At 35.7% G+C, this 25539-nt stretch overlaps 8 protein-coding genes and 1 long non-coding RNA gene across 15 annotated transcripts; 5 read left to right on the top strand and 4 right to left on the bottom strand.

Moving 5' to 3' along the window:
• Window positions 1–257: 257 nt before the first annotated feature.
• LOC148179580 (uncharacterized) lies at window positions 258–812 on the bottom strand. Its single transcript, XR_015769588.1, has 2 exons — window positions 526–812; window positions 258–471 (listed from the first exon to the last, which is right to left on the bottom strand). It is a non-coding gene; the product is annotated as an uncharacterized LOC148179580 (long non-coding RNA).
• Window positions 788–8399, top strand: cu (NADP/NADPH phosphatase nocturnin). Of its 7 annotated transcripts, XM_088029654.1 has the most exons (9): window positions 4810–4824; window positions 5274–5335; window positions 5383–5474; window positions 6847–7064; window positions 7115–7126; window positions 7209–7274; window positions 7326–7447; window positions 7493–7699; window positions 7748–8399. In XM_088029654.1, the coding sequence occupies exons 3-9, from the start codon at window positions 5404–5406 to the stop codon at window positions 8267–8269; spliced, it is 1218 nt and encodes a 405-aa protein (XP_087885780.1). In that variant the 5' UTR covers window positions 4810–4824; window positions 5274–5335; window positions 5383–5403; the 3' UTR covers window positions 8270–8399. The 7 variants fall into 7 exon arrangements, with proteins under 7 accessions (XP_087885783.1, XP_087885779.1, XP_087885782.1 ...); XM_088029653.1 differs by lacking the exon at window positions 4810–4824 and adding an exon at window positions 789–1083 and having other exon boundaries at window positions 5274–5474; XM_088029657.1 differs by lacking the exons at window positions 4810–4824; window positions 5274–5335; window positions 5383–5474 and adding an exon at window positions 788–1083.
• Window positions 8400–8508: 109 nt separating this feature from the next.
• On the top strand, window positions 8509–10568 carry ArgRS-m (arginyl-tRNA synthetase, mitochondrial). Its single transcript, XM_088029403.1, has 5 exons — window positions 8509–8626; window positions 8715–9876; window positions 9927–10051; window positions 10104–10327; window positions 10375–10568. The coding sequence occupies exons 1-5, from the start codon at window positions 8591–8593 to the stop codon at window positions 10523–10525; spliced, it is 1698 nt and encodes a 565-aa protein (XP_087885529.1). The 5' UTR covers window positions 8509–8590; the 3' UTR covers window positions 10526–10568.
• A 262-nt stretch (window positions 10569–10830) lies between these two features.
• On the top strand, window positions 10831–11559 carry MED10 (mediator complex subunit 10). The gene is made up of 3 exons (XM_088031169.1): window positions 10831–11088; window positions 11137–11220; window positions 11268–11559. Exons 1-3 carry the CDS (start codon window positions 10967–10969, stop codon window positions 11455–11457), a joined length of 396 nt encoding a protein of 131 aa, XP_087887295.1. The 5' UTR covers window positions 10831–10966; the 3' UTR covers window positions 11458–11559.
• Window positions 11473–12424, bottom strand: LOC148179584 (protein Abitram). The gene is made up of 2 exons (XM_088031168.1): window positions 12191–12424; window positions 11473–12136 (listed from the first exon to the last, which is right to left on the bottom strand). The coding sequence occupies exons 1-2, from the start codon at window positions 12203–12205 to the stop codon at window positions 11534–11536; spliced, it is 618 nt and encodes a 205-aa protein (XP_087887294.1). The 5' UTR covers window positions 12206–12424; the 3' UTR covers window positions 11473–11533.
• An 8-nt stretch (window positions 12425–12432) lies between these two features.
• On the top strand, window positions 12433–16348 carry LOC148179585 (SET and MYND domain-containing protein DDB_G0273589-like). Its single transcript, XM_088031171.1, has 4 exons — window positions 12433–12478; window positions 13816–14197; window positions 14250–15181; window positions 15236–16348. Exons 2-4 carry the CDS (start codon window positions 13826–13828, stop codon window positions 15561–15563), a joined length of 1632 nt encoding a protein of 543 aa, XP_087887297.1. The 5' UTR covers window positions 12433–12478; window positions 13816–13825; the 3' UTR covers window positions 15564–16348.
• Window positions 16349–16403: 55 nt separating this feature from the next.
• On the bottom strand, window positions 16404–18040 carry eIF3e (eukaryotic translation initiation factor 3 subunit e). The gene is made up of 4 exons (XM_088031173.1): window positions 17847–18040; window positions 17514–17792; window positions 16545–17465; window positions 16404–16499 (listed from the first exon to the last, which is right to left on the bottom strand). The coding sequence occupies exons 1-4, from the start codon at window positions 17934–17936 to the stop codon at window positions 16473–16475; spliced, it is 1317 nt and encodes a 438-aa protein (XP_087887299.1). The 5' UTR covers window positions 17937–18040; the 3' UTR covers window positions 16404–16472.
• A 704-nt stretch (window positions 18041–18744) lies between these two features.
• On the top strand, window positions 18745–24652 carry LOC148179587 (sphingosine kinase 1-like). The gene is made up of 3 exons (XM_088031170.1): window positions 18745–19635; window positions 22514–22908; window positions 22956–24652. Exons 1-3 carry the CDS (start codon window positions 18922–18924, stop codon window positions 23605–23607), a joined length of 1761 nt encoding a protein of 586 aa, XP_087887296.1. The 5' UTR covers window positions 18745–18921; the 3' UTR covers window positions 23608–24652.
• On the bottom strand, window positions 24501–25528 carry LOC148179588 (uncharacterized). The gene is made up of 2 exons (XM_088031174.1): window positions 24866–25528; window positions 24501–24815 (listed from the first exon to the last, which is right to left on the bottom strand). The coding sequence occupies exons 1-2, from the start codon at window positions 25406–25408 to the stop codon at window positions 24660–24662; spliced, it is 699 nt and encodes a 232-aa protein (XP_087887300.1). The 5' UTR covers window positions 25409–25528; the 3' UTR covers window positions 24501–24659.
• Between the last annotated feature and the right edge of the window lie 11 nt (window positions 25529–25539).

The raw sequence follows: 25539 nt of genomic DNA on the forward strand, positions 1-25539 counted from the left end.
TTAATCTGTTTTTTATCTCATTCATTAATTTTTACTAACGCACATCTGTGTTATCACCCGATTTGCTATCAAATGCGGATTCTAAAAGACCAAACATTTCGGCGACTATCGCATCATTGCTGAAGTCTGAAGGTTAAAAAATCTCTTGAATTAGTGGCGGTCAGGGTCGCCGAGTAAATCATTTTCATCTAAATTCGCCAAAATTGCAAACTTTGTAAAATCAAAAAAGTCAACCTTGTAAACTGCATAAAAAATGGTCACGATAATTCGCACATTTATTTCCTAGAAAGATATCTATCATAATTAGGTTACACAATGATTGCATTTTTTATCAGTGCTTCCTGATTAGTTTTCTGTTCCTCTAACTCTCGATTGCGAGCATTATAAATTTCGCTTTTCACGCGTATTTTCTCTCAATCCGCAAGGTGCGGATGTGCGCAAAATATCCGCAACATTAGGAGCGTCTTGGGGCTAAAAACAACAGTATGCATGCATGCACTTTCACTTTCGTTAGATAATTATTACCAATCAATCAATAAATCACTGTCTGCAACGCATTTAAACTGGTTTAATATTAGCATCTTTCCGGAAACTTCTCGAGTCGGTAAACACCAACTCATGGACTTTGTATCATAATGTGGGACAATTTTAAGTCGGAAATTTCACCTTCTGCAGTCTTGGCAAGCTGTTGCGTCGGTGATTTATTTATTATTCGAAAAATGGTACATCAATAAGGTCATCACCCCACCAGCGGAGCATCCTGTGGCCCCCTAACATTGTCAACATCTCGCTATCATTATCAACTATTCAGAGTAGACCGTAACCGAAAAAAAATCAACTGTGTACAACTGCACATTGACCGGTCGTTGGCAAGTGACTTGTTTCATATTGTAGATAAGAATTTTTAGTTCATACTAGTTTCTGGTAGAACGTCGACGAATCGAATTGAAATTGGTGGTGTGCATTCTTCAGTTCAGCCTTTGACTATATGTGGTAGTTACCTCAGAACTTGATGATCTGAATTTCGTGCAAGGTTTAAATCTGGCCTTAATCAAGAACAATAAAGTGGTACTTGACATGCTGGTACGTAGCTTACGGACAAATTATTGCTTTTTTTGTTTACAACTAATGATTGTCGATCCGAGTTAAGTCATCAGTACCGCGCTACCTTGTAATTTATATAAATTGCGATTAATTAGTTATCCAATTAAGGGACTTCCATTGAAACGGTGAAAAACTAATCGTTGCCTAATTCATCGATAATGATTCATTGTGAAGACTGTAAAGTGCGTCAGTTTCAAAAAAATTCTAGACTGCCGCAATGACCTTTTCAGATTTGTTTACGAGTTATGCTAATTCCGTTTGTTTACTACAACAAAGCAAACTCGACGAAGAACAAATTTGAGAGCTTCGCGCTTTGTTCACAAGATAATCAACTTTTATTAATTGGTTTGTAAACAGGAACTTGAGAATTTCGACTAATTCAAATGGGATATTCCGGTTTCCTCCCAAAAAAACGGATTACGAAAGACTTAACGTAATTTCCTGAGGGCACGTGTTCGTTGACTGTCCACCAAGAGTCACAAAGAATTCTCTTAGTCTAATAGAAGCTAGAAATAGGTGTTGGCACTTGACACATCGCACGAGACGTGTTTTGGCCAAGAGACAAGTTTGTGTTTTGTTGCACCCACATGTTGGCACTGTTTACAATCATGCCCACACGCAAGGAACCAAAGAGTAAAAAGAAAATGTCAGGGTGGAAATTGCCTTTATTTTTACCAATTTACAATACTCTAATTCGATAATAACATTAAAAAATCCTTATGATAAGCATCCATTCCGTGTCATTTTGATATTGATTTAGATACAAAATAGATCATCATGTCTCGATTGAAATGGGCACAGTATGACAAATCGATCAACAGCCAGAAGTGGCCATTTTTCTCTATTTAAAAGTTGTTATTGTTCTATTGTTTATAGACTTGGAATTTTATAAATACGAGTTCAAAGGTTTTGTGATAGAATAATTGGATGCGTCTACCATTTTTTTGAAAGTCTAAAGTCAGAGATAGGAGTGAATAAAATGATCGTTATTACTGTTATTACATAAAGATAATTAGTTTACTCAAAACTGTGTAAATAACAAATTATATTACACATTTAATTTTAATTAAATTTTAATTTCGCTTTTTACGTTAATTCTCGTTCAAATTGCGGTTTATATTTCTTAGTTCATTCCCAAGTCTGCAATTTTCAAAATGTATTTTTTATTTTTTAAAATATTGAATAAATTTATTTCTACCCAAAGTCATGACAGAAAAATTAACCCCATCATAAAGAATGAATATTGGAAATTACTGCATTAAATATTTGTTTTCTTTAATTTTACTGAAATTATTTAAGCCAATTCAATCGCTTCTTCTAATTATAAAACTGATTTATAGACACAGTATTTGCCAAGATATTTTAGATAGACTGTACAAAATTCACAACGATTTTTAATCCACAGACGTAAATTTACGATAAACTGTTCTTAGTATTGAAAAAATCGCATAATCAACGCGGGATTTTTGTGGAATCCACGCCATAGTCATGACATTCAAGAGATATCATCACGTTGTTATCAGTGCGAATTTCCCCAAGCACTTGTGATTTAAAATTATAAACATTTATTAACAGGAGCGTTTTCGAAGAAATCCACATCCGCACTATAATTGCTATTAATTTATTTTAACGTCATCTCCTTCAAAAAATATTTCGTGCTGAGAACACACAAATAGTTTGTTACATTGTACATTACATGGGCTAAAATATTCTAACTGGAAGCGTTGTGTGGACTATCTAATCTGCAGTGACTAAGAATAGTTTCGGAAATCCGCGAAGAAACAATTTTTCCGTTGTTTTGATAAGCTCCACACGTTTGCAATTAAAATGTTTTTTGTGTTTCCAAGGTAGTGATTTTCCTTTAATGATTGATCGACTGTTGAACTACACATGCAGGTTGATATTTCTTGTTACACTTTAGAAGGCACTTATAAAAACTTGTATTGATTGCTAATGTAAAGATTACCAATATAAATATGTTTTTCTGGAAATGCTGCACCATTCCAACGAATAATTTAGTTCAATGATGTAACATTTTCGCAAACTCCATGTGTGTGCTTTCACCACAATCGTATCGTTTCAAGACTAAAAACAAAAATATAAAGGCAACGTGAGCAGCGCTGGTACCTTCAATAATAGTCCAATATAAAGGTCAGCGAGTGTATTTCCGCATCATTAAAAATTATATCCGAGTTACTTATTATTATTAATGTAAACACGTCTCTCGGTGACTGTTCACCTGTTAAGGTCGAGGGTGCTCCATCCATACCACCTCTATCCGACCGGCGTTTAAAAAACTTTTAGTGGTCTTAACTCCACTTAGTCGTATCGCTGTCGTGAAACACATGAAGTGAAAAGGTGGTTGAACCCGCAAAAATGAGTGATATATGGGAATCTCAAGATGGAATCATCAACATCCGCGAATCTCTCGCTTTGGCTGAGACTCTCTCAAAAATCAGCCTGATGACCTCTCCAGCCGTCAAGAAGAGACTCGCTGCCAGGAGCATGGAACTCAAATTCGGTCATTTAGACGAAGACTCGGGAGCCTTCATTCCTCCAAAGCAGTTCCTGCAATATCTCGTTAGGTAAAAATTTTGACCTGATTTACTGCCGAAATAGAATGATGACGTTGGAGAGGCGCCAGCGATCGGGCAACGGCCTCTGTAATCTCAAGAATTCTTCTGATAGCGACCACGTGCGAAAATTAGTATTGTGTGCGATCGGACGGATTTATCTTATGTGGCAAAAACGTGAGCGTTCACGCAAAATTTTATTTTAAAAGCCTTAAAAATGGAAAATTATTATTAGTGTGTTGTTTAGCTTGAACTCAGACTTCGTGTACTTTACTCCAACAAGTTTTAATCAAGCATCGGCAATACTTAGAAATGTCCATAAAACATTACTTAATCGTTTGCATTTTTTTAATGTTAGTGAAAACGAAAAGCGGCATTCCGTGCGTTGTCCTCTTTAGAAGAGAAATACCCAAATCATACATTGTGTATTTTATCATGTTTTCGATAAGGCAAATTACTCCATTCTTGGGCGTACGGTGCAACCTTGACGACGAATTTCCAAGGCTACCCAACAAGAGGTTTGATCTCTAATTACATTGAAATATTATGCTGCATTGTTTGTAAATTGTTACAGTTTAGCCAAGCTGCTGTAAAAATTCTGCTTCAGGTAATAGCAGTCAGTTTTTGTGCTGCTTTTAGCTCTCTTTGGAAGACCAAAAAAGAGCAGAAAGTTACACATTTTTACGCAACTGATCAATTTCGGTAGCACTCCAATTTTAGGTCACCCCTTTGATTAGTAAACGAGATTAGCATATTTTTAGAACAGCAATTACGTAGATAAGGAATATTTCAGGAAACAACAAACATCAAAAATAGCTTCAATAACAAGTTTTTATAGAAGACGAGCTGAATTTTATTTGTTCTCGGGCATGTTTGACAAATAAAATTTGCGTATAGACAAATATGACGGGAAATATTAAGAAATTACATTCAATCATTATTGCCATCAGTTTTCTTTAATTATAAAACCCAATTAATTTTTCTTTTCCATTAATAATTACAAGTCGGGAGGTATTTATATCCGAACTATTAATTAGTTAATTTAGTATCACGAAACTGATTAAAAGTGTGAGTTCAAAATGCAAAAGAATATGGGGGAAGAAAAAGTTCTTAAAAACAGAGTTCGATTTCAAAAACTCCTCCAACGGTAAGCTATCGATGTTGCGTCGAACGTTTTCAATCAAAAAAATTGAAAATGGAAGAATTTGATGTAAACAAAACATGCAATTTATATGTATGCTAATATGTTGATTTATGATAATCTCGATAATACTTATAATAGAATTTTGCGCAGCGGTAGGACCAGCGCCATCAATTTTTTGCCTCCGATGACATAACATCCATATAAAACGCTCAGTTTTGATAATAAAATCCTCATATACATAAATACCATCCAAGAAATATTTATAATTTATAAGATTGTAAGTTAAAATTTTGAACTAGAACTTTCCAGTTTTGCGCTATCTCTCATAAACTTATCAGTTTTTCGCTTAATTCTTTGTAATGAAATGAGAGTTAACAATTAGATGACAAGATGACAATCATTAGTTGTATGTGCTCGGCTAGAATATTCATAACCAGTACTATCTTCTCCAGGAAAAGGATAATTCCAAGCAAAATATTCGCGATAAAGTGATGCCTTACATGTGGAATATCGTGCAAGTTTATAACAGACATTCTATTCCTTTTAATTTATAGTAATTAGTGTTAAAGTAAAGTGAACGTGATGGCTGTAAGAGGGGGTCAATTTTTCAATCTGTCGATCCGAAGATTTGCTCGCATGCTGGCTTTACCAAGGTAAGAGGAAGTGTTCAATGCAACCTTTAACTTGACCTTAACTTTGAAATGTTCGTGGCAACTTTGAAACACCGAAATTTATGGTGATCGTTCGAATTCTTACATTAATGAAGGGAGTTTTGTCACCTACACGCTCGTGAATGTTCCAAGGCTCAGGAAAATTCCTTCTGATTTCAAGTCAAATTAGTTATTTTTGAAGACTTGAAAAGTCTGCCAAATAACGAATCGGTTTTTGGGTTATCGGACCAACCAGTCTGCGATATATTATTTGGGAGAAAAAAGAATTACAGTCCTGCCAGTGCTATAAAAGAACTTCCTTCTAAACAAAGTGAAGCAATACAGGTGTCGGATCACAAGCGATATGTTATTAAGTGAAAACAGGCTTAAAGAAATAAATTTGCAAGTTTATAGCAACTCCGGTGATCAATATAATCCTACATTGTTATATCAATAAAAAATCTAAAATTAGAGCAGCATTTCGTTGAATTAGTTCAGCTGAAACCTTTTCATTAGTGTAGTTAAAATTTTATTTAAATTAAAATGAGTTCAGCGCTGCCACAATTTTCGAATAATCCATTTGTGAGCTTGTGTTGCCCAGGGACGCCTTTACAGTGAGTCGTTTTAGTTTTACTAGGTTTATTTACAATTCTGTTTATTGAAAGCCGGAAGCAGAGGCTATAATCAAAAAATACGTGTGCATATATTTAACAGGCGCTTGCTGAATAAAATAATCATTAATCTTGAAGAAATATTGATGAATAACCTAGAAAATAAAATGACATCTGGAACAAATATTGCAAGTTGTAAAAGGATAGTCTAAAGGCAGCAGGAAACTTCGTGATTTGCTGCAGGATTCTATAGTCTCCTGTTAGAGTTCCAGATGTCGCTAAATACAAAAATTCGAATTTGAACACGCAAAGTCGATTTTCTCCTCGCTATCGTGTCCTAATTGTTTGAACAATGCGTGATTTTAACATAAACACGTGAGTCTAATTTTTCGTCGATGGCATTGAAACTCGCCAAAATGAAAACAACAGATAAGATGCTCGTACGATAAAACATATTAGACCTTTGACTTGTCGTAAAGAACAAAATCCGCAAAATACAAAAAAACAAATATTTTGTATGTTAACGCAATATTACCATTTCTTTTCATATGCATAAGTTTACCACAAAGATATAAGCGAGCGCGTGCTGCTCCTTGATAGTTTGTCGGTAGAATGTTGGAAATTGACATCTCAGAAGAAAAAATTTTGAAAAATGTTAAACTTCAGAGGGTTATCCTCCAGCGGTAAGTCCACATGTGGACTTTCCCATTGATAATATAACTGAGATAACAACACAGTTTCTGATAATTTTTTGTGTGGTTTAGAATGGGCAGCTTTAACTCAACGCCGAAGATACAAAATGATGACATCCAAGACATTGACGTTAAAATACCCATCAACTTCAGTCGCTTCGAGTTATTACAGTATTGCCAAACTCAGCCTCAAGTGGAGCCCATGGTCAAGAGAGTTTTTCGAAAATCTGGCGAGCCCAACGATGAGTCTTACGCATTCAAGTACCGGAAATTGAATGCCGTCACTAAAGGTATGCGTTGACATATTCTGAACCGAGAGAAATAAACTGTGTTTGATTAGGACTGGCTCCAGGTAACACAAAATTCGGATTTGAGACCACCGCAGCCGTCCTCTTCTAGTTCTTTAACATTGTTAAGTCTGTTTCTTTTTACAGGCTGCAGTGATTACGTATCTAGTCCGTACTCCTTGAGAGTCTTCCAGTGGAATGTGCTATCCCAGTGTAAGTACTCTCCTTAAGTATTTACACAAAGAGACTGAATTTAATTTATAGCTCTTGGCCAAATGAACGACAACTTCGTCAAATGCCCGGACGAAGCCTTGGAATGGAACTCTCGAAAATTCCGCATCATTGAAGAGATCGTGGAGTACTGCCCCGACATAATCTGTCTTCAAGTAAGTCAATTCTTTCGCCCTCGCAGTTGTTCATTTTCTTTTCAGGAAGTCGATCACTTCAACTTCCTGAAACATGTCCTTGGCACCCAAGGTTACACAGGTGTTTTCTACCCAAAACCTGACTCTCCTTGTGTTTACATAACCGGTAACAACGGTCCTGACGGGTGCGCTATTTTTTACCGCACGAACAAATTCGACGTGATCAATATCGAGACCCGAATTTTGGAGATCTGGCGAGTACAAAGCAACCAAGTAAGTCTCCGAATTGTCTCCAGACAGAGCTAAAAATGACAATTTCAGGTAGCTATACTTGCGAATCTTCGGATCAAAGAAACCGATCAAGAAATATGTGTTACTACAACGCACTTGAAAGCTCGCCAAGGAGCGTTTCTTTCAACTCTGCGAAACGAGCAAGGCAAAGATTTGTTACAATTCGTCGCACAACATTGCGGTGATAGACCTGTGATTCTTTGCGGGGACTTTAATGCAGAACCCGTCGAACCGATCTACACCACTTTGTTAACTGATGAATCGTTTAATCTTGGTAGTGCTTATGCTGACTGTGATACTTCGAATAAGAATTCGGCGGAACGCGAACCTCCTTATACCACTTGGAAAATACGGGATGAAGGGGAAATCTGTCATACTATAGACTATATTTTTTATCAGAAGGAGAAATTAGAGGTTGAGGCTGTTTTAGAATTACCCACAGGGGAGGAGATTGGAGAAGATAGAGTTCCTTCGTTTTCGTATCCTTCGGATCATTTTTCTCTCGTTTGCGATTTGAAGATTGGGGGGCGCTCGCGGAAGGCTTCGCTGTAGCTTGTACAAGATTGTGATACAGTAATTTTAAGGAATGTGTTGTAAAGTGTCTTATGTTATTAAATTATTTGTACTTATTTTTTGTAGAGATGTAAGGTTTTTTAACTAACAATAAAAGTTTAAAAGATTAGCATTCCGTTTATTGATTTTCACCCTTTTTATAAATCAAAGATATACATTTTCTAAAGATCTGCAACCAACAGTACAGCAATAAAGGCTTGAGCCGGACCTGTAGCTTGTTGACACCGGTGACAGCTGTCACTGCCATAACCTCAAATTTTCATCACATTTTATTTTTCACTCTAAATTCTAACAGAAATCATGTCAACAAAACTAAAATTGTATTTAGGAAGAAAGGTATGATTTCTCACATTTTTAGCAAATTTTGAAGGCGGGCCCAATTTTTTTCTTCAATTTATGTGTGAAATTGGAATCTGTGTTTTAGGTTTTAGATTCTTTGAAAAAACCCACAAAATTGACCTCTACGGACTTGCTTCCCCTTATCCATGTAGGGAGTTCTTCCGTGTCCACCAGCTTTGAACTGCAATTACCGTTAAACATACTTGAAGACCATTTAGGAGTTCCAAGCATTAATGAAATTCTTAAAATTGAGCCTGATGAGATCATAAAGAACATAACTACAAAAAAGGATCGTGCCAACAGAAAAATCAGTTTTGAAATTAACAATTCATTCTTCATTCAAGATGTGATAGAGAACTGTGCCCACAGTGACTTAAACTTGAAACCAAAGACTCTAGTGGTGGATTTTAGTTCCCCAAATATTGCAAAACCCTTTCACATGGGGCATTTACGATCCACAATCATCGGAAATTTTATTAGCAATTTAAATCTATTCCTAAACAATAAAGTCACAAAGCTGAATTATTTGGGGGACTGGGGAACACAGTTTGGGTTCATTAAAGTGGGAGTTGATGAACTCAAACACACTCAAGACGATATCAAACGCAACCCTTTGAAAGTCTTGTACGAATCTTACGTTTACGCAAATAAACTAGCGGAGAAAAACCCGAAAATCGCCGAACAAGCACGCCAAGAATTTAATAAACTGGAAAATGGGCCTCCTGAAGCCACAGACTATTGGAAAGAATATATGCAGTTCACTAAAAGTGAGCTTGAGATAACTTACAAAAGACTCGGAGTTGTTTTCGACGAGTACAATTTTGAATCAATGTACAGTTCAAAGAAGATTCAAAACGTGATTGATATCTTATCTGGTAAAAACATTGCGCAAAAAGACTCGGAAGGAAAACTAGTCGTGGATATTGAAAAAGAGAAAAAAATCTCCGTCTTAAAGAGCGACGGCTCTACTTTGTATTTAACGCGAGATATAGCCGCAGCCATTGACAGATTCAACAAATTTAACTTTGATAGGATGTTGTACATTGTGGATAATAGCCAAAGTGATCATTTTAACAATCTAAAGGCAGTTTTATACAAAATGAATTTGCCTTGGACTAATAGATTACATCATGTTAAATTTGGGCGGATACGTGGCATGAGCACGCGAAGGGGAACAGCGGTTTTTTTAAGGGACATCTTAGACGAGTGCCGAGATTTAATGATTAAGAAACAAATAGAGTCGCCAAGTAAATTATTCACAAATGAAAATACACGTTAAAACCGCTCGATTTTCCAGATACTAGAGTGCCTATTGATAACAACCAAGTCTCAGATGTTCTTGGTGTTTCTTGCGTTATTATCAACGACTTGAAGCAAAGGAGGCAAAAGGATTATGACTTTAGTTGGGAGAGGGTTTTACAGGTCATTTAACAAAATTTTGTGCTTATTTTATTTCTTAATTTTTATTTTAAAGGCCCAAGGGGACACGGGAATCAAACTACAGTACACCCACTGCCGTCTACACAGTCTAGAAAAAAATTCTGGCGCAATTCGCCCTAAGAAAGTTCTCCCCCAAATGATGTTAGAACCTGAAGCAATTGTTCTAATTCGAGAACTCGCCCGATTTCATGAAACTATATACAGATCAAGCGAACAAATAGAGGCGTGCATTCTTGTAGCGTATCTCTTCAATCTCTGGTAACGTTTATTATAGACGGATTTATTGTACAAGTTTTAAATTTTAGCAATCATATTAATAAAGCACTGAAAGTGTTACAAGTGAAAAATGCAGACCCTGAAATTGCGTCGCAAAGATTATTATTGTTTGTCTCTGCCAGGCAGGTTTTAGCAGAAGGAATGAGTATTTTAGGACTACAACCTTTAAATGAAATGTGATAAACTTGTATGACCTTAAAAATTAAAATACATTTTAAATGAATTGAGTTTTTCTTGACCTACTTGGCGGGTAGGCCAAATAAACGGGTGTTACATGAGTAATATGAGATTAAGTTTGGAAAAAATCCTTCAATGATAACGTGGAGCTGCCATAAAAAAAGAGAAAAGAGTTCGGACCAGTTTTATAATCATTTAAAAATTCTTTAGTAAAATGTAAACTGAGTTTTTGCCATTTATAACAATACTGAACAATATGAATTGGCCCTTCAAATTTCAAATTCACCGCCTCCAATGACGTCACTTTTCTAGGGACATTTGCAATTTCGCGTTTGGCATTTGAGGTCAAACGTCAAATGTGATGTTTTTGTTGACGAATTCTTAAAGATTCTCTGCAATTTGAAAACTTAAATTTTCCACGAAGTTAAGCGCCGCACGTACAAAATGGCATCGTCGTTGGAAAACTTGGAAACTCAGCTAGAGATGTTCATCGAAAATGTCCGCCAAATTCACATTATCGTGAGCGACTTCCAGCCCCAGAGTCAAAATGTTCTTAATCAAAAGCTGTAAGTTACCATTGAGGTTCGTGCTCCATCACTTTAGGTCATTTTTAGGTTGGCGTTAGTGCACGGATTACAAGAAGTAGATAAACTAAAGTCTCAAGTTCAAGAAGTTCATGTTCCTTTGGAAGTATTTGAGTAAGTAGAACACATTTGTCTATTGAGTGTTAATTTTCCGATTTTAGTTATATCGACCAAGGGCGAAACCCCCAACTGTACACGAAAGACTGCATTGAAAAAGCGTTGGCCAAAAATGAACAAGTCAAGGGTAAAATAGATGCTTACCGCAAATTCAAAGCAAACATGCTCTTGGAACTTAGTAAAACGTTTCCTACTGAGTTGAGTAAATACAGAGCTATAAGAGGGGATGAGTAAGAATTTATTCAAAAATTTATTTGTCGATTTTTAACTATAACTTATAAAAATACAAATTATATTATAGAACATTATATTACGTATTATATTCGTCTACACTTTTCAATGACTTTACATTTTCCTCATGTTTTTTCAATTCAGGTAAAATTATAGCTAGAAATCCCTCATTTAAATCTTCCAGTAGAAAATTTGGATTTGTCAGAAGTCTATTATTTATCTCCAACAATTTTCCATAAACACCAGAAAATACTGGATATTCAACTCCATCAGTTGTTTGAAGAGTACACAATAGAGACTCAGGTTGTAAAAGTTGGGCTCCTCTTTTTCCTTTTCCACTCATTCGGTTCTTTAATCTATTTACTTTTTTACTAACTTGAAAATTAATAGATTCAATTCTTTGTTGGTTTTTCAGTATGGCGTGCTTTTCGGAGATGTAGACGAGACAAATTTTGTTTGTGTGAATTCTGATGCATGTGTCCAAATTCATAGAATCTGAACTGAATTTTGTACAATATTTTTTTTCAAAATAACGGACATGGAAAGGTTGGAAGTCATCAATAAGTTTCTGCGAAATGCTGTCTAAAATTGAGGGGATCTCGCATTCACTCTCGCTGTCTTCTGTGGGCTCAGCTGCAGGCTCTAAATCTCTACTGCATGACGGTGATTCTTCAACTTTTTCCTAAAACGACGAAGTTATATTTATTACAGAATTATCAATTTTGTAACAACGAACAGCTTTTGTTTCCATCTTAGATGTTTAAAAATTAACACACTTTTAGGTTATAAATTTGACAACACCAGACTGGGCCCATAAGTGTGACGTTCAGAAAGTGCCACCAGAGCGCGTATCGCTTAGCAGCAGACTAGAGTTACTGCAGTAACTCTACAGCAAACGTCAATACCAGAAATTACTTCCGCTTTTAAGATCTAACGCATGCGTAGAAACCTACTTTCAGTGTAAAACTGCTAAAGCCAGCTAAAGCTTTTACCCCGTGCTGCAAACTTTGACGACTAATTTCAAGTGAGCATATTAATTTTAAGATTGTGAATGATTTCATTGAAACCAATGTGGCAAACTCGAACTAATTTTGGTGAATACATACTAATTTCGAGTGTTAATTTTAAGTACGCCATTGTGAATGTAGCATAACAGTCAGAAACGCGCAACAGATACTTTCAATTTTGAGGTTAATTTTATCTATACTATATACTATTAAGGAGCGATTCCACTTGCTTGGTCTAGCCCAGACCAGACATCCAAGATTTTGAGAGACGTTTTTATAATTCTTCAGCAGAGATAACTTCGAGATGCCCAAGTACGGGCACTTTTCTACTCCTGAGAACTTGTCTGGTCGACTTTGCGGCCTGGTTCGTGTAGATGCCGCTACTTGTCAAAAGGCGCTCGATTTTAAAACTGAACTGGGGATTCATTATTCAAAGTAATTACACCACTTCGCATTCAGATTAATGTAAATAAAACTCTTTGGTTTAACAAATAATTTATTACATAATTATTTTCAATTTCAAAGGAAGTACAGACTATTTTTTTGTTGATAAAAAATCATATATTACACAGTTAGAGATCTTAAGACTACAATATGATTGTGTAATAACATTTTTAAGACTTAATATACATACATAAATAATATAGTTACGCAGGTAGGAATTTTCATTACGTCTTAAAAACACTCAGGGGATTCGCATTTTTCAGTGTGAATCATGGACAGAGTTTTTAGGGGTTTTGTGTCCTGACGGTGAACCCCTCGGAGAGTATTGAAGGAAATTATCGTTTGTACAAGTAGTAGTGCATAAAACCAGAATGCGATTTGCAAATCTTGATAACTAGAAATATGACAAGAAGTGAACAATAAAAACTGAAATAATGAATCTGAGTTGTCTGAATCAGAACGTTTTATACGGGGTCACGCCAATCAACTAAATTTGACTTATAATTTTAGAATGGTATCCTTAAAAAGGATAAAGACGTAAAGATCACTTGGAAAACAAACATATAACTAGCGATATTGAAATTGAAAACTTACGTTAAGTCCACATTTTGAAAATTTTGAAGAACGTGTTGTTAATTGTAAATTCCGTTAATTCTTTAAACTTTATTCGCATGCCAACTAGTTGCAAATTTGTGCAAATTTTTACTACAGTTTCCTGTTTGACTGACACGATGGTAAACTTTGCCATAAGACTTGACGATCTCGAAGTTATCTCTGTCTCTGTCTTCAGTCACTTTCTGCGTAGTCAGGGGTGCAATTGCATCTTAATGTTTTATCTTATGTTTTAAACACAGAATGGGGCTGAAGATAGATATGAAGACTTTTACTGTAATCATTTTTCCTTTCATAGGTATTGAGCGATGACCGAAACCAGCGACCTCCACGCAGTTCTCTTGGAGAAGCTCTCCCAAAACCTTGATTTTAACCAAGACAAATATCTCAAAAAACTCGATGGAATTCCCACAGATCTTGAACGGATCAACTATGTTTATAACCAGTTGAGAACCCACAATGTTTTACCCGCGTTCCAAGAAGACATAAAATGCGACGTGGGATGCACTGGAGTTCGGCAGAACGCCGAAAGGTCTTTGCAGGAGGGCAGACTTGTGGATAGCCGTAATTTTTACACGCATAGTCTTGCCTCTGCCAAAAGTAAAGAAATGTTGGCCTTGGCATATGCTGGGAGATCTGCGGTTTTGCTTAAAGAGGAGTATTATCCAGAATGTCTTGAGGTTAGAGGTAGGAATGAGATTTGACGTGTTGAATTTAATTGGATTCTTATAGGACATCGATAGGGCACTTAATATAGGTTGCCCCAGAAACATTCGCTCAAAGTTATTTTCCCGTCGAAAAGAATGTCAAGAAAGAAAGAAGCCACGTTCTCCAGATTACGAGAAAATTCCGAAAATAAAAAGTTCAGAAAGGAGTCCCGAGGTTCATTGCGCAAAAAACTGTCTTGAAATCTGCACAAATAGGCAGTTTGGGAGGCATGTCATAGCCACAAAAGATATTCAAATCGGAGAAGTTATTGCAGTTGAACGTCCTTTTTCTTATCAGATTTGGCACTATGAATATTGGTGCTGCCACGAGTGTCTTAGAGTGTGCTATAATATGATCCCATGTGATGGCTGTACTCAGGTCTATTTCTGCGGCACCAAATGCAAAGAGAAAGCCTCACAGTCATACCACAAGTACGAATGTCCGTTATTATTCACCCTGAAGTCAACGATTCCCAACGCTGCTGATCGAATCACATTTCCTTTAAGGATCTTGTTCCAAAAATGGCCCGAAAAAGACGAAATCAAAGATAACTTGTATCGTTCAGATCGCTGGAAAGAAGTTTCAAATCTTCAAATCTACTGGGACTTGAAGGACCCAATGCGTGTTCTTTCAAAGCTGGCTTTAGTTGCGGGAGCATTTCATTTGGTTAAAAACCACAGTGCGTATTTTGAGACGGGAATAGATGAGGACCAATTTAAACTAATACTTTTGAAGATGGTTCTAATTTGTGAAGTGAACAAAGTTAGTATTGAGGAATTTAGCAAACATTTAGGAATATTTGAAAAAGAACCCTTTGGAATGGGAGTGTATCCCTTCTTTAGTATGTTCAATCATTCATGTCATCAAAACATTTCACATTACTTTCATGGGACGTCTATGGTTATGAGGGCCAACAACTCTATAAAAAAAGGAGACCAACTGTACGTTAATTATGGGTAAGTTAATCACCCGACAATAGTTAAGAAGACTATTGATAATACTATTTTCAGAACTAATTACCAATCAGAAGACAAAAACAACCGTCAGAGTTTTCTTCTAGACAATTTTTTTTTCACGTGCTCATGTATTGTGTGCACTGAAGATTGGCCAACCTGTGGTCTTCTAAACAATGATAAAAGTGATGAATGCACAGAAATTTTTTTTAACATGTTACGAGTTGTCAAATGTGGCGATGTGCAATTGGCCATTCGTACAATTCCGTATATAATACAGAATCTTCAAAAGGTGGAAAAAGACACTCAAAGTCAGAACTATGTATTCATTAGATTTGCACTGACACAGATGTACTCTGTTCTTGGTAACAAAAGAACTTATTAGTCATCTATAACGGGATGTATGTAATTTACTAGGTTTTTAATATGATTTTTTCATATATTAATTTTTGAAGTATACATATATGGGGGGGGGGGATTATAAATTTGTTTAATTTTATAATAGACATGTTTTTATATAGCTGTTGTATTACGATGGGAATCTAGTTAGACTAGTTAGATAACTTAAAGGTGTTAATTTGTTTTGTATTTATATTTTTCATCATTATAATTTGTGGTTATTAATAAAAATTAATTTAATACCCAAAAAATGGATTTAGCACGGAACATTGAGCTCATGTAACGAAAGTAGTCAAAAAAATAAAAGAAATAGGCGTACTTTTTTACGACGAGTGTTCATTTTTGACGATTGCAGATGCGCAATTAACTTCTTCGACCGGAAAGAATTGAGTTTCGAATCGTCCTCATAGAACTTCTGTCATAAATTCCTTAATATGTTTTTCGGGTGATCGTTTGTTTTTGGGCCCTATTAATCCATGATTTTTCGGCTGATATGCATTAAAGAGGGCTCTTAATGAATCAAATAAATGTGCGAAACCAGAAATTCAACTTGTATAGTTCCACCAAGTTGGTCTGAGTCACCATAAAATCATAAAAATTTGAATGGTACCGCAACTGGACAGCTTGTGGTATTTTCATATTTATGACGAAACTGCTGCCCTGGCCTGAGATGATGTTCTTATCGCAGGGTGCAAATTTGGGTAAATAAACCCTCATTATATACACTTGAAAATCTATTCAAGCTGTCCCGTTGCGGTTGTCCGCAAATGTTTAAGATTTTATGGTAGCTCAGACGAACTTATCCCACTACTTCAACATTGAAACATTTTTTACAAGATCATGTAATTTGTTTTTATTGTTATTTTAGATGTAAATACATAGTAAAAACCCTTCCTTAGAAATCCTGATTTCCCCACCGTATCTGCAAAAAAATCGTAAAAACAAGTCATTACACAATCATTCTTACATCAGTTCTCGCCTTCAGTTTCCTGTCAATCAACCCGCATAAAGTCTCCGACCGAACTGAAAGGGTATCAATTTTTTCAATTAATTGTTGATAAGGCGATAGCGGTTGTGCTCCCATGACAACGTGCCCCAATTTCGAGTCAATCTTGGCATCAAGACGAGCATTTCTGATCAAGTTAACAATCCAACACTCTGCTTCTTCAGTTTTCATGTTAAGCTTCTCAGCCAACATCCCAATACTGATACACTGATGGATTCTACAGAATGTTTCAAAAATCATCAATCTTGCGTTTTCCACGAATTCCGTCAGGCAGGAGATTAAGAAAAAGTCGTTATAGAGAACTTTGCGACATTCTTGGAGCTTCTGCCTTGCGCCGTCAAAATCAAAATTGATATACAGGTGTTCTAAAAATTCAGTGATTGGGTCGCGGTATGTGTAGCTTTCCTGTTGAATTACTTTAACAAGATCTTTAAGTGCGGAGCGACGAACTCTGTTGATTATTACTGCAGTGGCTAAATAACGTAAAATATGGGGACACATTGTTTGTATCGCGTTAAGATAATGGGGGCGGTACAAAAACATTTCGATGATTAATTCGCGTCCCATTGCATGATTGAAAAACACAAACAGAGACCAATGGATCAACCATGTTCTTTGCTGCAACAACTGAAGACTGTTTCCGCCAAACTGGTTAGAATCAATGAAGTCTCGTAATTTGTTGAGATCTTCTAAAGCAGAGTCCCAATTTTGGTACAAGATTTCAGAGGCGAACTTCCCCCAGAGAAGACTGAGGTAGTTTTTATCAGTAGGGGGCAAAACCAACAAACACAAATAAAGATAAGAAGTGGAGACTGAGTAGTTACCACACTCATATCTGTATTTCGCCAGCTTCTGTAAAGCGTCAATTTTATCGATATCAAACTAAAAAAAAAAGTGTTAACTCTGAAGAAATAGAAGTTTCTTAGTTACATTATAGTCTTTTGATAAGAAGTTGATTAAAGTTTTAGAATCCCTCATGTTCTCCAAATTTTTTACAATGGTGTCATTCCTTAGAAGTTCGATAATTACATGTACTTCTTCCTGGAGGTCGTGGAGTTGAGTTACCACATCAATACGCCTTTTCTTCAACTCTTCAGGAATTTCTTCATCAGGATATAATAACTTCCTGATATCAATGGCGTAATCGACCATGTTGGTCTTACTCAAAATATCCAACTTTACTTTGAGAAGCTCATTTTCTTCGTACACCTATGGACAAATTAACTTCACAAAAACCAACATAACCTAAAAATTTGTACACACCTTTTGAGCTGATAAGAATTCCAGCAAAGGAAATACCAAATGCCGATCAAGGTACGGTCCCATGCGGAATGTTAGATCAAACTCTGCCATTATTGTGCTATTTTGCGAAGAAATAAGTAAATTTTCACTAAAAACCACGCATATGGCAAATGCCGACGTTTAGAGAACAGGGATTTTGGTTTTTTGTTGGGTTTACCACTAAATGTCATTTACATCATAATTTAACGCGGGAGTTTTAAAATAAGAACAAGAAAGGTAAATAATTCATCAATTTATTATTTAATTACCTAATAAATAAAAATAAAAACGTAACACCTTTGAAAGTCTAGCTTATGTATAACTATTCTGCTGCCCTATATACTTGTCAATAGGCTCATATTTCCACTCTGTTTCTTTCAAGTGTTCAAGTTCTTCTCTTAGAGCCACTATTCTGTTTTGGTGCATTTCTTGTAAACTTTGCGTTGCGTTGGTCATTACAATCTCGAAATTCCTCGTCTGTCTTAAAATCGACGAAATGGGGTCTCCTTCAGATTTCTCTTCAGAAAACCACGGGGGTGAAGAGAAAAGAGCGGTACCCTTAGACAGATTCGATCCAGACATTTTATTTTCACTGAGAACGTTCAATAACACAAAAGAACTCGTTTTTGTTGAAACCTTCAACTTTGACGCTTGAAATAACCTACAAACTGTAAGACAAACATAGATCAATGAAGCAGGGGTGGCAACCCCTACAACATAAAGTCGTCACTCATTTCGCAAGTTTGGATCTTTTTTCAAGTTGTTTCGCTACTTCTAACACGTTTTGTAGAAGTTGTGTTCATTTAATTCCCAATTTGAGATTTTATAGTCTCTTTTTGGAAAAAAGCTGTTCGCTTCAAATTTGTTAGGTTGGTACCTCTGCGCTAATTCATTACAAATTTGGTTAAAAAATGAATTGCGCCAGTGAGTGAAAAGTTGTATTTAGTGCTGGTAGCAGTAAGACCTTGAGGTTGCAAAATCATAACATAAAATGAAAACATAAACTCGACTGGGTTCAGTTAGAAGGTAAATCGGAAGATAACACGAAGTCACGAGTATGGAAATCAAAAGTGAAGAGGCTGCACCAAACAGAGTCCTTCTGGAAGAAACGTTCTACGTTTTGACCAAGAAAAATTGTGTTTTCCGGGTTCGTTTGAATAAAACGGGTTTGTGTCTAGTGAAGGAAAGCGAAAATAACATCAAAGAACAAATAATTCCCATCCAGGACATCATAGGTTGTAGATGTCTCCGAAGCAAAAAACAATCAAAAACGTGTGCATGTCAGTCAATTCCACGCTCCACTAATTTGAAAGTCGTTGAAGAAAACTCTGGGGATCAAGACGATACGGATGTCAGCGCCTACTTATACATTTACGCGTATATTTTAACAAGTAACAAAGGGTCAAGCAAGAAGAGAGAAAGAACAATTATTACCCTGAGATTTCGGTCTTTTGATAAGTACGAAGACAACAACAAAGAGGCGCAGAGATGGAGGACTATCATCAAAAAGCTTATCAAAGGAGACACAATTTCTACAAGTCATATTGCTGATTTTTCTGTATCTAACAAATATAAAGAGAGCAGGAGGCTACTGGTGCTATGTAACCCAAAAAGTGGACCTGGAAAAGGGCGAGTTATTTTCCAACAAAAGGTCGTTCCTATTTTGCAAGAAGCAGAAATCCCATATGATTTACATATCACTAAATATGCCAATTTTGCAAGAGAGTTTGTTAGAACAAGCAATATTTTCCAGTGGAGTGGAATTATTGTGGTAAGCATAAATTATTCAATTCTTATCGCTTAACGTGGCATACGTGAAACTACTAAATGCCAATAGATAACATACTTTCCAGATAGATAAGTGGGACAGAGATTTTGTTTTATTGTCAAGAGGAATTTTGCCCATTTTATTTGCTCAGTCAGTTCGATCCTAATGACGTACTGATCAATTTCTAATAAATTATAATATTACAAAACATTACAGTTGACCTTTAAAACATCGATATTTCAAGATCTAATTGATAATTTCAAGGGTATAATCGTATACTTGGGTTCAACGCTTAAAGAAGCACCTATTTACAGCAGACAATGAGATTTTATTGTTGCACATTTGCGATAGATACAAGCAACAATATAATTTACCGTGACGAAACGTGTACATACTCATTTCAAGGCCTTTTTTTTAAAAAAAGAAAAACAAAAATTACGTGGACTAGTAAAGTAATGTGTATTCGTGCTTGTTAATGTGTTTAAAAAGTAATTGCTTTCATCCACGAAATCGTAGTTCTCAGCAATATTTATTTATGTTGAATGACCTATCCCAAGTTGAAGGAGAACATAAAGTTTACAATGTTGACCTTATAAATTTTAACACTTTTTCAATGGAGCATATAAAGTTAATGCACTTGTGCAAGACTAAACATTCTAAAAATGCGCGACTGCATTGTGCAAATTACACGGCTATCGACAGGAAAAAACTTGTGCAGTATCATGGTATTATTGTGTTTCATAATAATTTCAAAATCCTGTTGTGAATAAGATACGTAATTTGATAATAATGTAGTTCTGGATGGTTGGAATGTAATGGGAGAATGGGAGGATTTTTCTATGGATAAAGATTAATGCTTCTGTTTTGAAACGAAAGTTTGATAGAAATAGATCAGGGAAGCTAAAGTTAGCTTGTTTATTTGATACAGAAATTCAGTTTCACGAGAAGACTATTTTGTTTCTTATAAGTTGACCTAGAGTACAAGGAAAATTGACTGTATTTAGTGTCATTAATCATCAACTGCGTATTTCTATTGTTCATGCAAGGATACAAACAGAAGTAAATAATCATCTCGTTTACATCTTTTTAGAATTTTTCTATTCTGAATATGTGTCAGCCTGGTATGTTAACTTTGTCCTACAAAATAACACCGATGGTTGAAGTAATATTTATTATTTATGACTGCTTGCCACACTACCGGTAAGACCTGTTATAATATTTGATATCTGTCTTTGATAAAATTAACTAATTTACTGTTTACATGCGAAATATCTTCGCATGGTTTTACTGAAACGAAAGTGGCTGTTTTTTTGTTGCAAAATTTGGTATTCGAGATTACAATAATTTAAATTTTACTTAAACTAATAATACCGATAAGGCTGCACACAATAATTGCATTGCGAGTTATCTATTGAAAAATGCTATGCAGTTTTATACAATACAAAAAAATGCAAGTTTGTGCCAACAAAAGAAGTTCATGTAATCAATAAAAACGGCGTATTTAGGAATAAACCCCGAAAACATCCGACGTCTGTACTAAATGCTTGCAATACTAGAAAAAAATTGATGGTTTACAGAGATTTGTAACCTTGCCCAATTTCATACCTGTAGCACAAAAATTATCGAAACTGAGTTTTGGCAATTTTTGCCTCGTTTTAAAAATGTAATTTTCTAAAATATAAGTTTTTTGCTCTACAATTTTGCAATTTGGTAGAATTAATGAACTATTCAAAAATAGTAACTTAACCAAATTTCATAGCTGTAGCCCTAAAATTGTTAAAGTTACGATTTTTAGTAAAGGAAGTCGGAAATTTTTGCTTCGTCTTCAATATGAAAATTTCTAAAATTTGTGTTTTTTGTTTTACAATTTTACAATTTGGTAGAATCAATACACAACTCAAAAATAGTAACTCCCAAAATTTCATAGCTGCTGCACAAAAATTACCAAAATTGCGAATTTTTGTGAATAGAGTGAAATTTTTACTTTATCTTTAAAATGAAAATTTCTAAAGTTAGTATCTTTCGCTCTACAATTTTGCAATTTCGTAGACTGAATAAACAATTCAAAAAGAGTACCTTTCCCAAATTTCATAGCTGCAGCAGTAAATTTATCAAAATTACGAGGTTTTGTGAAGGAAGGCGAAAATTTTTGCCTCGTCTTTAAAATTAAAATTTCTAAATTTTTTATCGTTCACTCTACAATTTTGCAATTTGGTAGAGTTAACAACACACGACTCGAAAATAATAACTTCCCGAAGTTTCGTTGCGGTAGTAATAAAGCAACCAAAATTCCGAATTTTAACAAACATTTTTACCTTGTTAAAAAAATAAACAATTTTAAAATATGTATCTTTCGCTTTATGATTTTGCTATTTGGCAAAGTTAATATACTACTCAAAAGCATATAGTGTCCATAAACTCGGTTTGAAGGAAAATTTGTTATTTTACAAAATCTTTGAATAGATATTACCTACTTTAAAGTTTTCTGACCAAAGGCACACAAAAGTGGCAGGGATTTAAATAAGAAAATTATCCGCCGTAATAAATTACATAAACGGTGATTAAGTAAATGAATGCTATAAGAAGAATTTATTAAATAATAAGAAAGTGATTCTTTATGGCAAGCAATTGAGCTACATGATACCAAATACATAGACAACTCTAAAGATTGCACTAAACCAATATCAACAGATTTCCAGACAACACTTTGTCGTTTCACTTTTTTACCTTCACACAGACGATTAAAACAACTCTTTATTTTATAAAAGTATGCATAGAAGTAACTTTTTCGATCGACTTTTACTAATCTAAAAAATAGTTTACGTAAGACTTTTACGTAAAAACTAAACTGGGTGATTTAAATAGCCTTTTTTTGTGTCAGGTGGGCGGCGATGGCATCGTCTTCGAAGTCATTAACGGCCTCTTCGAACGCTGGGACTGGGCAGATGTGGTAAAAAACATTCCAATCGGAGTTATTCCTGGGGGCTCCGGCAACGGCCTTGCTAGAAGTATAGCCTACCATTGTTCAGAACCGTATCTTCCATCACCAACTTTACCTTCGGCTCTGGCAGCTGTTCGACACCACTGTGCCCCCATGGACCTCGTCCGAGTCGAGACTACCTCACAAATAATGTTTTCATTTTTATCAGTGGGTTGGGGCTTTCTGTCGGATATCGATATAGAAAGCGAAAGACTACGCATGTTGGGAGGGCAAAGGTTTACGGTTTGGTCGGTGGCAAAACTAATAGGACTGCGTAGTTACGGTGGGAAGTTATGGTAGGTTTTCTCAATTTGTCCAACAGTTTTTAAAGTAATTTTGATAGGTATTTGCCGGCGAACGTGCCTTTGGTGCAAGCCAAACCTGATGTTAACGCGGGAAGTTCTCTTGACTTACCCACCGAAGTACATCTAGAAACGCAAACGGGACGCCAACGTTTGGATTCCTGGTACAGTGCAGCTTCTAGACGTAGTGCGTACTTTTCGGCGACTGGTAGTTCGTATCAATCCACCGCTGATAGTGGAGGCGGCGGAGATAACCCAGGAGGTGATCCCGATAAACCCCGGATTTATGGCCCCGCTAGTCAATTGCCTTGTCTCACGCAACCTCTGCCGTCAACTTGGAAGTGCATAGAAGGGAGATTTGTGATGGTACATGCATCCTATCAGACCCATTTAGGGGAAGATTGTTTGTTTGCTCCTGACGCAAAACTCAATGATGGTACGATATGGTTGCTCATTGTCCACGGTGGTACTACACGGAGTCAATTGCTGCATTTTCTCTTGGGATTTAGTACGGGGGCCCATACAGCAATGGTGACTCAAGGCGGGCCTATTGAACTCATACCAGTGAACGCTTTTCGGATAGAACCTGACATGAATGAGCAGGGATATATGACGGTAGATGGAGAGCATGTGGAATATGGGCCCATACAAGCCGAGATTTTCCCCGAGTTGGCGAAAGTTATGGTTCCCTGATCAGAGCATTCCATGGGCACTAATAGTAAGAATAAATCTAAGGTTGTGATTTTATCTACTTTAGAGCCATTACTTATAAGGCTTGACAGCATTTAACATTTGTAAATATAAAACGCTCCAATATTTGGAGCTGATAAAGATATGGTGTCAAATTTATGCCAGTTAGATCTTGCTGACTTGTTTTATTTATTTGTTATATTTTATTTTGTTGTTACAGTGAGATTTATGTGGTGCTATGTAATGTAGTTGTGCTCCAATATCTTCCATTTTAAAATCATATCCTCCAACACTTAAGGCTTTTTGAAAAGATGACATTTTTTTATTGTGTACAAAGACTATAATCCGGCGCACTACACGACAAATTAAACAAAAAGTTAATCCAAAATGAATATTCATACTACCTGGAATGTTGCATTCATACTGGCTTTTAAACTACTTAAATTTGAGGTAAGATATTTTTAACCTACAGTTCCTAAAAAATGCAGTTACTTTGGTTTAATTTGGATATTATTTTAGAACGATTCCAAACAATAGGGCAATCATTTTTTTAACGATACTGTGAACACCATTATGTAATAAAACAAATGTTCACAATAAAATTGTTATAGCGCTCTCAAAATAAAAATTTCAACTTGAGACTTAGAACTTAGGTGTCGTAATCGTATCTTAGGGGTCTAGAGTCAATATCTTGCATTAAACTGAGAGCCCTGTTGTTATTTACTTGTTGATTAGAGTAATTTAACTGTTAGCGATTAGTGCAGTTGTGCAAAGCACAAAAATGCTCATGTTTGTAGGCAATAAACCTACAATCATCTCGACAACGTGAGATTATCTACAAATTATTATGTTGTAAAAATATTGTAGGTGAAGGCTGTGAATTGTTACCAGAAAAATTCTTTTTTTAGAAACTTCACCATGTTTATTTGTTACACTTATTTGTTTGCTCAAATTTATGTAAAACGTAAAAATGTTACATTCTAGTATTAAACTTATTTCTGTGATTATAAATTGTAAAGCAATATTTAAATAAATTTCATCTGGGTTACCATGTGTTATATCTTAAAACACTCCAATTCCTTCAGTAGTTTAGACATTTGGTTGTCTACAGTCTCTGGTGTTTCTGAATTTAGCGACAGTTTCATCATTTGGAGGTCATCCACACCAACTTTTGAATCTTTTTTTAAAACTGCTATCATCATGTCTATTATCTAAAAAAAGACAGTTACATTAAAGTGATGGTTTAGGCAGTGGTACAGACCAGCTGCAATTCAATTCTTAGCTGTATCATTTCTATGGAACCTTCCCTCCAACTGCGCTGTAGAAGCTGCAATTTGCTTTGAGCTAACTGTAAAGGGTTCTTTCCATAAAAGTCCAATTTTGTTACATCTGCTCCAGCAGCCAGTAATAATGAAATTATGTTAAAATTATGTGTACATGCTGCCAGATGAAGAGGAGTGTTGGATAACTTATCATTTTGATTGGGATCGGCGCCTTTTTCTAGTAATAAGCGCACGATTTCTGTGTACCCTTTACTTGCTGCTATGTGAAGGGCGCTCCTTCCATGAATATCTGCAGAATCTGGACTTGCCCCTAAATCTAGGTGCTTTTCTACCCCTTCTGTATTATTCACAGCAACAGCACACAGTAGTTTTGCATCCCTTAATGTCCGAATTTTTCGTTTCAATTTGGTGTATTGGTTACTCGTCAGTCCTCTCATTAAATTTTTACCTTTAAATTCCATATGGAGTTTTTTACGAATATCTCCTTTGGTTTTGTTAATTTCACTATCACTGTGAGACATCCTGGCTAATTTTGTGTAAAGAAAATTGACCAAAGCGTTGTTTATTTATTGTCGATGTAAAATTGACAGACAGATTGTCACTTTGACAGCTTGACAGGTGTCAATAATAAAAATTGTAGTTGTCATTGGAT

This window comes from Gnatocerus cornutus, chromosome 2 (assembly GCF_029298725.1).
Source record: "Gnatocerus cornutus isolate USDA-ARS CGAHR chromosome 2, icGnaCorn1.1, whole genome shotgun sequence".
In the NCBI taxonomy this organism is placed as follows: domain Eukaryota; kingdom Metazoa; phylum Arthropoda; class Insecta; order Coleoptera; family Tenebrionidae; genus Gnatocerus; species Gnatocerus cornutus.